The 13147-nt window shown below is 40.9% G+C and overlaps 1 protein-coding gene across 2 annotated transcripts in view; it reads left to right on the top strand.

Annotated features, from left to right (window-relative positions):
* LOC111156703 (LYR motif containing 4) overlaps positions 1–13147 on the top strand; it is a 159223-nt gene that overhangs the window by 27727 nt on the left and 118349 nt on the right. For both annotated transcript variants that reach the window (XM_022517739.1, XM_022517740.1), the window contains exon 2: positions 10626–10746. In XM_022517739.1, the coding sequence (XP_022373447.1) occupies positions 10626–10746 (121 nt within the window). The remainder of the gene's footprint in view (positions 1–10625; positions 10747–13147) is intronic.

Raw genomic sequence — 13147 nt, 5'->3', positions numbered from 1 at the left:
TGGTGTTACCCTTTGTAGGACTTGGAGCAATCTTATTTATGCTCTGTGTGTAAAGAATGCCTTCTTGTCTCCTCTCTCTTCTGTCTCTCCTCTGACCCTCTCTGCCTGCTCTTAAATATTTACTGTGTCTCCGGAGCTAGTTCCTCTTCCCATCCTACTGCTTTCTTCTGAACAATCGCATGTCCCCCCCACCCTGGTTGTGCCTCATTCTTCACTGTTGACAGCCTGGTCGGTCTCACCAGAAATTCAAAACCCAGTCTCTTCTCCCATGAACTGAGCCTTCTCTATTGCTGACTCTTCTTTATTTTGAAGTATATTACTGATTTTATGATGTCACTAGGAACTTAAAAATTATGAGGAAATTATGGTTATTATAATAATCTAGAAAGCATAAACCCCAGTAGCCGAAAGCAATTATTGTTAACATGCCATTGTGTTTCCTTCTAGTTCTTCTGTGCCTATATATTCCACAATTGACGTCATTCTGAGTATATATTTATAGCGTCATTTTAAAATACTTAACCTTAGAGGCTAAAGTTAGATTCAAATTCAACACCTTCCACTAAAATAAATTCCAGAAAGAGTGAAACAAAAAATTAATCCTTGAAGGGTCTCAAGAATACATGGGTGAATGTTTTCTTGTGATCTTACAGTAGAGAAGGCTTTCGTACATATGATAATTAACCCAGAAGCCATAACATAAAAATTATACACTTGACTCTGTAAAATCTAAAACATCTCTATGTGACAAAAATACACAGATATCATAAAGCCAAATGATAGACTGGAAGAGCATTTCAACTTCTCACAATAGATCTTACAAATGAATCAAAAAGACAAATCATTCAATTCAAAAAAGGTAAAGAATATAAACAGAAATGTAAATGGCTTTAAGTTTGTGAAAAGGTGGTCAGCTTCATTCCCCCAAAATGAGCAGAAGATCTTAATAGACATTTTTCCAAAGAAGACCTACAGATGGCCAACAGACACATGAAAACATGCTCAACAACACTACTTATCAGGGAAATATAAATCAAAACCACAATGAGATATCACCACACACCTGTCGGAATGACTATTCTCAAAAAGAAAAGAAATAACAAGTGTTAGTGAAGATGTGGAGAAAAGGGGAGCCATCATCATGCACTGTTAGTGGGAGTATAATTGGTTGTAGCCACTGTGGAAGACAACATGGAGTTTCCTCAAAAAATTAAAAATAGAAAATACCATATGATCCAGCAGTTTTACTTCTGGGAACATATCTGAAGAAAGTGAAAACAGTAATTCAGAGAGATATGTGCTCACCTTTGTTCATTACAGCATTGTAATAGCCAAGGTATGAAAACAACCTAAGTGTCCATCAATGGAGGAATGGACAAAGAAGATGGGGGGGGGTGTGCACACACACACACACACACACACACACACAATGAAATGCTACTCAGCTATAAAGAAGAACAAAAATCTTACCTTCTGTGACAACATGGACAAACTTTGAGGGAATTATGGTAAGGGAGATAAGTCAGACAGAGAAAGACATACCATATGATTTTACTTAACATGTGGAATCTAAAAAACCAAATGACCAAACAAAACATGAGCAAAATCATAGATACAGAGACAAGAGTTATGAATAAGTCATGGGGTAGTAATGGACAGCATGCTGACTGCAGTCAGTAATACAGAACATACTTGAAAGTTGCCAAGAGGGTAAGTCCTTCAAGTTCATTTGGTATGGTGACAGATGTTAACAAGACTTATTGTGATCATTTCAGTGTGTTATACAGGTATCAAATTACGTTGCACACCTGAAACCAGTATAATGTTACATTTTATACCTCAACAACAAAAAATTTCTAAATGAGATACTGTTTCCACCTGTTAGATGACCAAAGATTGGAAAGTTAGATAACACATCGTTTTGGCAAAGGTGTTAGGAAACAATCACGCTAATACATTTCTGGTGGAACCTCTACACAGAATTTGGACAATATTTTAAATCCACATTTTAAATATCATAAATACACATGTCCTTTGCCCTGTAAGTTCCATTTTTCAGAATTCGTCTCAGAGACGCGCAGTGCTACAGTAAACAAGGATATTGATTAATTACAGCACTGTTTGTAATAGCAAGATTGTATGTGACTAAATATCCCTTAATAAAAGCCTGGCCAGATGAATTCTAATTCATACAGTGGAATATGACAAAAGTATTTATGGGTCAGCTCCATTTGTATTGGTATGAAATGCTTACTGATACATTTTGATTGAAGAATTAAAGGTACTCAGTATGTTTAGAATGCATCCACTTGTGGGGGAAAAAAATACAGCGGTTTTAACAAGAATCCACCCTCTGAAAGGCTAATAAAAAACTGCTCTGATTGCATCTACAGAGAAGAACTGGGAGAGAGAATGATCTTTCTCCTTATATTGTTTTATACCTCTGACTTTTGCACCTGGGACTTTAAGTTTTGTGAAACATTAATTTTAAAAGCATAATTTCATAAATTATGTAACCACTTCTCCATTGTTGAACACATTTAGGGTTGTTTTTATTTTTAATGCTCACAAATAGTTCTGTAATGAACATCTTTCAGTATACATCTTCATGCATACTTTGGGTTATTTCTGTTGGTTAGTAAAAGTAGAATTACTGGATAAAGAGTTATCAACTTTATTACATATTACTATGCTATCTTCTCCCCACAGGAAGTACAGTTCATAACTCCTACCAGCCCGATATAAAGGCCTTCTGGTTTTTTTGTTTTTTTTTTTAATTCTGCTAATTTGATGGCAGAAATCGTACCTTATTTAAATTTGCATTTCTCTGATTATGACTGAGGCTGAACATTCATGTATCTCTGTCCATTTATCTCTCTAAATTTAGTCCCTCTTTGTGCTCTCTTGTGAATTATTGTTTCTGGACTCTCATTTATTTACTGTAGGCCTAATGTCTTTTCCACTCAATTTATAGGTGCTATTTATATGCTAAGGATATTAATCTTTTGTCATATTTGTTTCTAACTGGGTTAGGTCTTTAACAACAAGTAGGAGTTAGCCAAGGAATCAAGCTGGGGGAGGACATTCCTTGTATGGAGGACCAGGCCTAAAGGAGAGGGGACTGAGGACACTACAAGTCTTCCCACATGGCCGGAGTTGGTGGACCATCCTGGAAGGGGTGCTGGATGGAGTAGAAGGGATGAGCAGGAGTACACCGTCTCTGCATTTGATCCTTATCCTGAAGCTAATGGAAAGCCATGAGGGGATTTTAACAGAGAAGTACGTAATAGGTTTTATTTATAGCTGCCCCAAGAGTAAGAAGCCTTGGTCTCTGAAGTAGGTTTTCTGATAGTAATTTCACCTCCTCACTCCACAAGTCTTCTTATTGATCACTATCCACCTTTTTAAAACAATTAATCTCAATTATTTCACTCACTCTTACTGCTTATATCAATAGCTCTTTCCCTCGTAATGGCCGGAGCTACTTCTCATAAGACATTCTTGGTGCTCGAACTATTTGTAGGAACACTTGAAGCAGTGTTGAGAGACCAGATGATCTTTTTAAGCTTTGTGAAGCAAGAGACAATTTTTTTAATGCCTTTTCAAACGATTAACTACTTGGCTTATACCAAGTATTTTTCAAAATTTGGATGGAGTTTATCGACCTCTGGAAGAAGCATAGCTTAGAGGTGAAAATCACACTGGGTTCAGGACCCATCTCTGCCACTTACTAGACATGTAATCTTGGCCTAAATGTTCTGAATCTCTCTGAGCCATAGTTTGTGAAGATTAAATGAGATCGTGTCTCTCCAGTACTCAGCACAGTGTCCTGAGCGTGGTACTTGTGCCATCAATCGTAGATAATATTTTCTTCTCCCTTTGGGCCCTCGAGACAGCAAATGACTGTGGAGAGCAGTCTTTTTCTTTTAGTCTTGAGAACAGAAGTCTGAGTATGTACCTATCCATATTCCATTCTCTATTACCTACTTCAAGGTCTTTCTTTATCCTTTCTTAAAATTTTTTCTCGGACCTTGGAGTTCAGGGTTTTATAAGTAAATCTCTTGGCATCGTACTCTGGTTGTTAAACCTCAGTGAGTCTTCCCCAATGTTTCATAATCACTCCTGGGACATTTTCTTCCATTATAATTCTAATTACCTACCCAGTTCAGCTTGTTCACACTTATTATTCATAGGTTATACACCTTTGCCCTGTTCGGAAGCTTAATTTTTTTCTTACATATTTCTCATCAACTTACATAATTTTTCTATTTCAAATTTGATTTTCCAGTTTGTCCTCTGTCCTGGTTTCTGTAGTACAGCATTAATTTCTACTTCAGCCATGTACATAATCCTTTTCTAACATTGCAGTCTTTGGTGGTATCTTTTTGCTTTTCCTAAAAGTGGGCAAATATAATTCCTATACTACTTAGTTTTTTCAATTTTCCTTAAAAGTCACCCAAATGAGAGGGGCCCCTGGGTGGCTCAGTCAGTTAAGCGTCTGCCTTCGGCTCAGGTCATGATCCCAGGGTCCTGGATAGAGCCCCACATTGGGGTCCCTGCTGCGTGGAGAGTCTGCTTCTCCCTCTTCCTCTCTCCCCAATCCCGCTCATGCACACGCTCGCGCTCTGTCTCCCAAAAAAATCTTTTTTTTTAAAAGAAAAGGTCACGCTACTGAGAAATAATTAAGCTAAAATAAAATGCATCTGTTTTAAGTGTACAATTTCAGTGTCTTGACAATGTAGATGTTGTGAAAACGCCACTCCAGTCAAGCTAAGAATTGTTCCATTGCCCCCAAACTCTCCTTAGCCCTTCTGTGGTCACTTTAAATAACTTCTACCGCCTCTTTCATCTCTGTAGATTTCCTGTCTAGTTCCCGAGTCCAAAACCCTGTTGCTGCCCACTGTAGCCCTAGTATCGTGCTTGTATAATAGGAATTCAGTACGTACTTCTTCAGTGAATTCTCAGTACACATTTTGTAACCACTGCCTCTCAGAGGTTATTTCAATCTTGGTGCTGCAAATGCTTTTCATTCCATTTCCTTTCCAGTTTCATATTCTTTGTTGTGTTTTCCTTATTGATTATTGGCCTTTTTCCTAAAGATCTTTTTAATACTACCTCTGATATTTTGAGAAGTTTATTTATTCCCTAAGTATTTACTGAGTGCGGTTTCTGAGCCAGGCCCTTTAGATCCAGTGGTAAACAAGAAGGAGAAAAGTCCCTACTGTGTGGGGCTTATGTTCTAGTGAGAACTTACGTTCATAAGAAGGAAGCTTTCTGATCTGTCCCCTCACCCTGTTATCCACCCAGAGTACTCATGACCTTCAAATGGTCCTTGAGCTTTCTCTCTCTTGTTGTTAGTATCCATTTTATTGTACATCACACAAGCCATAATCCCAAGGCTGTTACATTAGTGTGAGAGATAAGAACCTGAGCCAAGATTAGGACTGAAGGTTTGAAGGAGTGGAAGGTGATTCGGAAGAGATATAAAAGGTTGAAACAATGAAATATTGTGCTTGATTGACTATAAGGAGTTAAGGGAAGGGAGGAAATTTAGGATGAATCCCCAAATGGCTGACTTAGATAGTTAGCTGTGTGAAAATGCACCTGCCTGCAAAGGAAAATATGGGCACTGGGGCCACGGAGGAAAGAGAATGGTGACTTCAGTTTGAAAGTGTTTAGTACAAGAAGCTGTAGGAGGTGTAGTGGGTGTCTTGCATTAGCAAGTCCAAAAGGCAATTAATTAGGTTGTATGGATTTGGGACTCAGAAAACAGGCATGGACTTGAGAGACTTGGTAGCCAGTGTCATATATATATGATAGTAAACCTTGGGCACAGATTTAGTTAATGGAGGAGATTTTATTTAAAAGAAAAGAGGTCCAGTAGGGAGCCCTAGAGAGTACAACATAGAAGAGGCAGCAGAATAAGATGAACTCACAAAGTAGCCTAAGAAGAAATAACCAATAGATCAAGAGAGAGACGAGAGACCAACTTGCTGTAGAACTCTCCATCAGTAAAGCAAACAGAGATAACTCAGTAAAAAGTGGCAAGCACTGACATCTATCTCATTATAAAAATTATTGATTTTAAAGGATCTTATTTTTATTAAAAATTATAATTTTTAAAGTTTAAGTTTAAATTTTTAAGTGACCTGTGTGTGCACTGAGTGCTGTTTGGATACTAAGCCTTGATGAATCTTGAGACTCGACATCAAGAAGTCAGCAGCCGACAGTGTCATGGGGACATACAACATGGTTTCATTAAGTAGCGTGGCCTCAAAAATGTGTAATGGTGAACCCACGATCCGTAAGCAGCAGTAGGGTTGCAGAACACACTGGCACTCTCCTCTCAGTCCCTTGGAATCTGGGGACGTGGCTAAATTAAGCAGCTTTCTCATAGCGGCTATAAAGGAAGCACTGTCTTCAGAGACAAGGCCCATTTGAGTTAAAGCGAGTTGATGGAACACATGTCCTACCAAGCCATTGAAGGAGTTGGCCCCAGAGAGGCTAAAGAAAGGGTCACATTGTTTGGTTTTCGAGATACTTGACTTGGGGTTGGGAAAGGAAGGAAAAAGCCCCAGTGCTTTTTATAGGACGGGTAAGCAGAGAGACCAGATTGTGGGGTGGGGCGGCGACGAAGGATGATGCAAGTACTCTATCAGCTTGTTTCCCAAATGCACCTTTTTGATGCTGCAACCAACGTGAGCCTCCAAGTACTGTGATTATTAGGGCCTGCGTTGGAAGCGGGGAGGGAGTAAAGCAAGACCTCGGGCACCACAGAGCTTCCATTACTGTGTGCGGTTTATTTGGCAGCTGGGAAATTACAATGGGTGGGAGAATCCCATACAGGAGTATGATCCTTGCAGCGGTGAAAGGATAGTCAGTAGAGCCTGTGTCCACGCGGAGGTCTCACGGTGGACCAGAGGGCAAAGGCTGGGGTAGAGAAGAAAAGCCAAATGGAAATCTGCACGAAGAAGCATGAAGAAACTCTGCAAGGCTTCGGGAGGGTGGAGGGAGAGGGACTGTACGAGCAGCATAGCCTTACTGTTTCTGTGGATGGGGTCGCTTTCTCAGAGTTGGGAGCTCTGGCTGTTGTGTTGCCTTTTATTTGTTAATTTTTCACACCTTATTTCAAACAGCATCTGACTCCTCCTAGGACCATCCTGAGGCAGGCATCATGCGGCAGCTGCACATTTTCCTTTGGAATGTTCTTGTTCAGTGATAGGGTCAAGAGACCAATAGCCAGAATGTGTTCAAGGATAAACGGTTTCCCTTGTAGTGGTGGAAAAAGCTCAAAGGATAAAAACGCGAAGGGTAAAAAACCAGGCGGGGGCAGAACCGAAACATTGGTGGATCTCCCTCTCCTGTGAAATTCGAGGATTTGGGCAGATTTGTGATTACCTTCACAAAGTTATGATCACTTGAAAGAATCCCTACAACTGGGGCGTCTGGGTGTCTCAGTCCATTAAGCATCCAGCTCTTCATTTCGGCTCAGGTCACGATCTCAGAGTGGTGAGATGGAACCCCACGACAGGCTGTGTGCTGGGCTTGGAGCCTGCTTAAGATTCTCTTGCCCTCTCCCTCTGCCCGTCCCCACCAAATTTAAAAATCTATTTAAGAAAAAAAATAATTCATACAACTGAAAAATTGTCCTTGCAGTAGTAGTTACTTGTATGGTTCTGAGCCAGTGCAGTGACCTCCTTGGGTGAAGAAAAACTCTATGTTTTAGACGATGGAGGAGGGGGTGGAACAAGAAAAGAAGAGAGAGCCATCATCACATCATTCATGTTAGAGGTGCAGTAATCAAAAGACAACTTTTGATTACTTTAGACACATTTAATTCAAACACCTAGAACTTTGCTCCTCTAGGTGTGGACTTTGGAGATCTGGGGAAGCAACAAGAATACACAGCCGAGGGACGCCTGGGTGGCTCAGTTGGTTAAGCTGCTGCCTTCGGCTCAGGTCATGATTCCAGCGTCCTGGGATCGAGTCCCACATCGGGCTCCTTGCTCGGCGGGGAGCCTGCTTCACCCTCTCCCTCTGCTGCCACTCTGCCTGCCTGTGCTCGCTCGCTCTCTCTCTCTCTCTCTCTTTCTCTCTGGCAAATAAATAAATAAAATCTTAAAAAAAAAAAAAGAAAGAAAACACAGCCAACTGTAAAAGGCTGGACCTTGAGCTCGAGCGCCATAAGTTATTTTCTGATTTCCTTCAACTTTAGAGGAACTTCAGACTTCATGTTCCAAGCCATACTCCTTTTTTTGCTAGCTATTCTGGGCTAGTCACTGGCTTCTAGAAAAATGAATTTAGTAATGAATTCTGTTAACCATTTCATTTTTCCAAAAAGCCCATGCAGCATCCTGAGTGAAGAACTAAAACAACGGATGACTCCTGGGGTAAATTCCTGTTCCAAAACCAGTCCTACGTGTGAACAGAATGTTAGAATTAAATTGTGGTGTCTGCTCTGCTCCCATCACCACTGACAAAGAAACTGTTTTGAGGAATGGGTGGGTGTGAGGAAGGACAGTGATATTGTATTATGTTAATAACCATCATGCTGTGCAAGAAAGTAGCCTAGAAATTGCTTTTAGCTTTCCTGGCTAAAATCTTGTTAGATTAGCAGCTATCCAGGAGAATATCTGATAAAGTCTACTAGTAAAAATCCTTGCCAAGTCTTCATAATGAAGGAGCCCCTGTTACATAGTGTCTGCTAGTTTAGGGATTCCATTTCCAGTCATGGTTGCCCCAAGGTTGATCCTGAGTACCCAGGACCATCTCTGCAAATACTCCCATTGGCTCACCGAGGCTTCAGATGAGCGACTCTCCAGGGGCTTATGTCCTAAAAATGTCTGCCTTTCTCTGTCACGATTCTTAATGGCACAAGATTTCATTTTACTTTTGCTTTTAAACACAAGGAGACCTGCCATTTGGATTTTTAATTTAAAATTTCTTTTTATTTTAGGGAAGTTGATCTAAAATGAAAGTAGTCTTCTCTAAAACAAGTTTTCCCAGGAAATTATATCCATCTCCCCAAACACGTTCCCAACTCCCTAAGAAGGTATATTCTCCTTTCTCATCTCTTTGCCTCTGTATGTAAATGCTATTAACAGTTTCACAGGGATTCTTTAACTGATGTTTAAAGTTAAAAGCAGAGCCATCTGAGATCATAAAAGGACTGGAGAAAATGGTGTTTGCTGTGACTGACTTGGATTCCTCCTCCTTCTCTTGTCTTCAGTCTTGCGTACATGCGGAGGGCATGGGACAAAGCCATGACTATGTAGGGGGCACATCAGGTTAAGGACTCTTGGTTATCCAGACCATTCTGCCGTCTGTCCACACACCATAGTATGACCCTGAGGATGAAGGGTGAAGTTGACTCTGTGAAGTGAGGAGAAAGGAGTACTAATTCATTAAGTTATTAGGAAGAGCTTTCATTGATTGGGTTATGTGATAAAGCTGACTGCTTGGGTGCCTGGATGGCTTAGTCAGTTAAGCGACTGTCTTCAGCTCAGGTCACGATCCCAGGGTCCTGGGATCGAGCCCCACATCAGGCTCTCCACTCAGCAGCGAGTCTGCTTCTCCTTCTCTGTGATCTCCCTCACTTTCATTCTCTCTCAAATAAATAAAGTCTTTAAAAAAAAAAAAAAAAGCTGAATCCTCCCAGTAACTCTCAGAGGTAGGTAGTAGTATGCCCATTTGACAGATGAGGAAACGTGGCCTTATGTTAAGAATCTTGCCCAAGTTCACACAAACAGTGGGAGCCTGGAGCAAAGCCAAGTTTGTCTGATTTGAAAGCCGTCCTCTTGAACTGTTGTCCTTTGCTACATGCAATTTATTTGGTGGGGAGGGGTGTTTGTATGTGCTTACGTGTGCATATGTATGCACTATAGAGATGGAGGAAAGCAGGGGTGCCTGGGTGGCTCAGTCAGTTAAGCATCCGACTTTTGGTTTCAGCACGGGACATGATCTCATGGGCTGTGGGATTGAGTCCCATGTCCGGCTCCCCACTCGGGGAGTCTGCTTGAAGAGTCTCCTGTTGACCCTCCCCCTGCCTGTGCTCTCACTCTCTCACTTGCTTTCTCTCTCTCATAAATAAATCTTAAAAAAAAAAAAAAAAAGGAGGAAAGCATTTTGCTATGATCTCCACTCTCGACTGTAGTAGGACCCTTATGTGTTATATTCCAAAAGAGGAATAAACAGCTAAAAGATGGGAGAAGATTGGGGAGCTGACCCGAGTCAGGCATAGATCACCATCTTGGTGCATGAATATGTGGCACGTCGTTTCACCTCTTTTAATTCTTGCTTTGTCCCTGTACATTAAAGGTTCAATTAGCCACATTAATGGAGAGAACTCAGGCGTGAATAACTGAAGAACTGAGAGTCTGAGGAGCAATTCAGTAGCAGTTTGCCTTGTATATGTGAATTGTTTGTGCTGGATTTATTCCCCTAATCTGTTCGCTTAGTCATCCCAGAATAGTAATAAATGGGCCTGTCCCAAGAGCCAAGATCTAAGTGGATTATCCACAGGGGAATACAGACAGTTAATTCATAAGGAAAGGCTTTTGATTTCATTTAAAAGCATAGCTTCAGACTGCTGACACTTTTTCTTTTTTTCTCCTGAATTCATTTAGAACTTATGCTGTCAGGAGGATAAGAGATGCCTTCAGAGAAAATAAGAATGTAAAAGATCCTGTAGAAATTCAAGCCCTAGTGAATAAAGCCAAAAGAGACCTTGGAATAATTCGTCGACAGGTAAGATGGTTCGATGATGTACTGTCTTTCATTAAAAGCTGTAAACTTTGACATATCCCCCTTAATTGGCCATCACTGCTTTTGGTATTTATGATTTATACCATGGGGTCATGAAACTGTTCCTCTTACTCATATAGACACAGAAAGATGACCTATCATATTACTGAACTCAAGGAGAACATAAAGGAAAATATCAGCTTTCCAGAATCTCGGGAATGCAGCCTTCCTGGGGACTGCATTCTCATCGTTCACTAAAGGCTGACCTTTAAATATGACACTTTTTTAAAAATGTCCTTTTGTGAGATATATTTACACATTTATCCATTGACATATGTCAGAGAACATAAATATGTTCTACTTTTCCTAGTATTTTTAAAATCATAATTCAAGATGCTGTTGCCCTTTCCTTGGAGACACCATTGTTGGTGAGGAACCTGAATTTTGTTGCACTTGGAAGGTGTTTCTGCAGGTGCAAATGGGGTAGAGCACAGCTGCTTAGCTACTGACCCCGTAACAGACCCTGGAAGGTGTTTTTGTCTCGTCTTGTAGAAGTGCCAGGGATCACCTTGATTTCTGCTTGCTTTGCTCTTCCTCCAGAAGTGGACCAGAACATCAGCAGCATGGTCTCCTGGGTAGTGTGATATGTCCCTCTTTCTGCAAAATTAATTAGAGAGTCAGAGGCCGAGTAGTCTGCTCTTAGTTGGTTTCTCGTCCTCAAAGAAAAGATCATCCTTTTCACTATTTTTCTTTGATTTAGCAACAGTCATACCATAAGCTCTATTTCTGTTTCTTATCTCTCTTACTTGCAGTAAAGTTGTTTATAAAGTATAGAAGGGAAATCCCTTACCATTTCCCTCAGTTCTGCCTCGAGTTTTGGAAAGGGCTTGTTTAGGATCATCAGGAGATACCAGCTTGGCTGACAGCAAATCGTATCATACTATGTGACATATATATGTGTAGATATACATACATACATCCCTAATCCTTCCTCATGCTTAACTCCAAAAAAGAAGCAATATTAACTACCGTAGTTTTCTCTTTATGTCAAATTCAAAAGTCTTGCAAGGTAATGAAACAATCCCTTCTAAAATGACTTTTCAGATTCTGATAACCGTCCTTGAGTTCTCCAGTTTTCTAGCCACAGAATAACTTTGCCACATTCAGACAAACCTAGGAAATGATCTTCAGTGAAGGCCATGGAGAGATAATAGGATAGTCAGAAAAAGAAACTGATCTGCGTATTTGCATATACTTTGATATTGGCAGGTAAATGAGTTTTCATTTTGAAAACTGCAGGATGGTGGCATTTTGCAGGCATCACTGGTTGAATTTTATGGGATGCTTTAGCATTGGAAGTTGGAAAAAACAAGCAGCCTGAGTCCTCATTTCACATAAACTCAGATTCGATTCTTTGGCACTTTCTGATGTAGACGCTGGCAAGTATCTCCCAAACAGACTGGCTTTATCCTTTAGCATAGAGTTGCAGAGTAGAAACTGCTTAGAAAAGGTGCCTGTAAGTACTTTGTGCGGCCATTTCTTCTGTTATGTAATTGTCTGTGTCCCCTCCCGGTTTGAAATGCTAAAACCACCCTCTCAAGAACACAAAGATTCTCGACTGTCAGACATCCCCAGGGAACCCACATTTAAAACCAGCTCAAAATGCTGCAACCTCTGGACCTGTGGGAGCCAGGGTGCCCTCCTCAGGACAGCCTGGCAAGGGCACCTTCCTTGCCAGTTGGGGACAGGTTGCCTACTTTGGGGCCCAGGGTGCTTTGCCAGGAGAGCAGCAGATGATTATTTGGGCCCTGAAAACTCTGCTCAGAAAGGTTTTGACAAGTGAAAGCATTCCTATTCCATTAGAGAACTTGTTAGCCAATTACAGGTCAAGAACTGGGAAGTTCCTGCTGGCTTCCTTTCTTCCTTGCTGAATCCAGGTGTAACACTTACCGTGGTTAGCTTATGAGATGTTAGTGACTCCTCCAGCTGCCCTGCTGTAGGCTGGTATGAGGTGACCTTGGCCTAAAGGCCTGAAATAAAGCAGTGTCTATTTTCTTCACCCTGGAAGCTCTCATAGCCACCGCCTTTTTTTTTTTTTTTTTAATTTGTGGTACTTACTTTTATTATTATTATTATTATATTATTATTTAAAGATTTTATTTATTTATTTGATAGAGACAGAGAAACATCAGGAGAGGGAAAATAAGCAGGGGGAGTGGGAGAGGGAGAAGCAGGTTTCCGCTGAGCAGGGAGCCCGATGTGGGGCTCAATCCCAGGACCCTGGGATCATGACCTGAACTGAAGGCAGATGCTTAACAACTAGCCACCCAGGCGCCCCCCTCATAGCCTTCTGACGTGCCTTCCTGATTTCCCATGCCTGCATGATCTATTCTCCACATACTGC

Source organism: Enhydra lutris, unplaced genomic scaffold, assembly GCF_002288905.1.
Source record: "Enhydra lutris kenyoni isolate GAN:26980312 unplaced genomic scaffold, ASM228890v2 scaffoldscaffold48, whole genome shotgun sequence".
NCBI lineage: Eukaryota > Metazoa > Chordata > Mammalia > Carnivora > Mustelidae > Enhydra > Enhydra lutris.
Note: the sequence above shows the minus strand (reverse complement) of the source record. Positions and strands in the feature narration are given on the sequence as shown.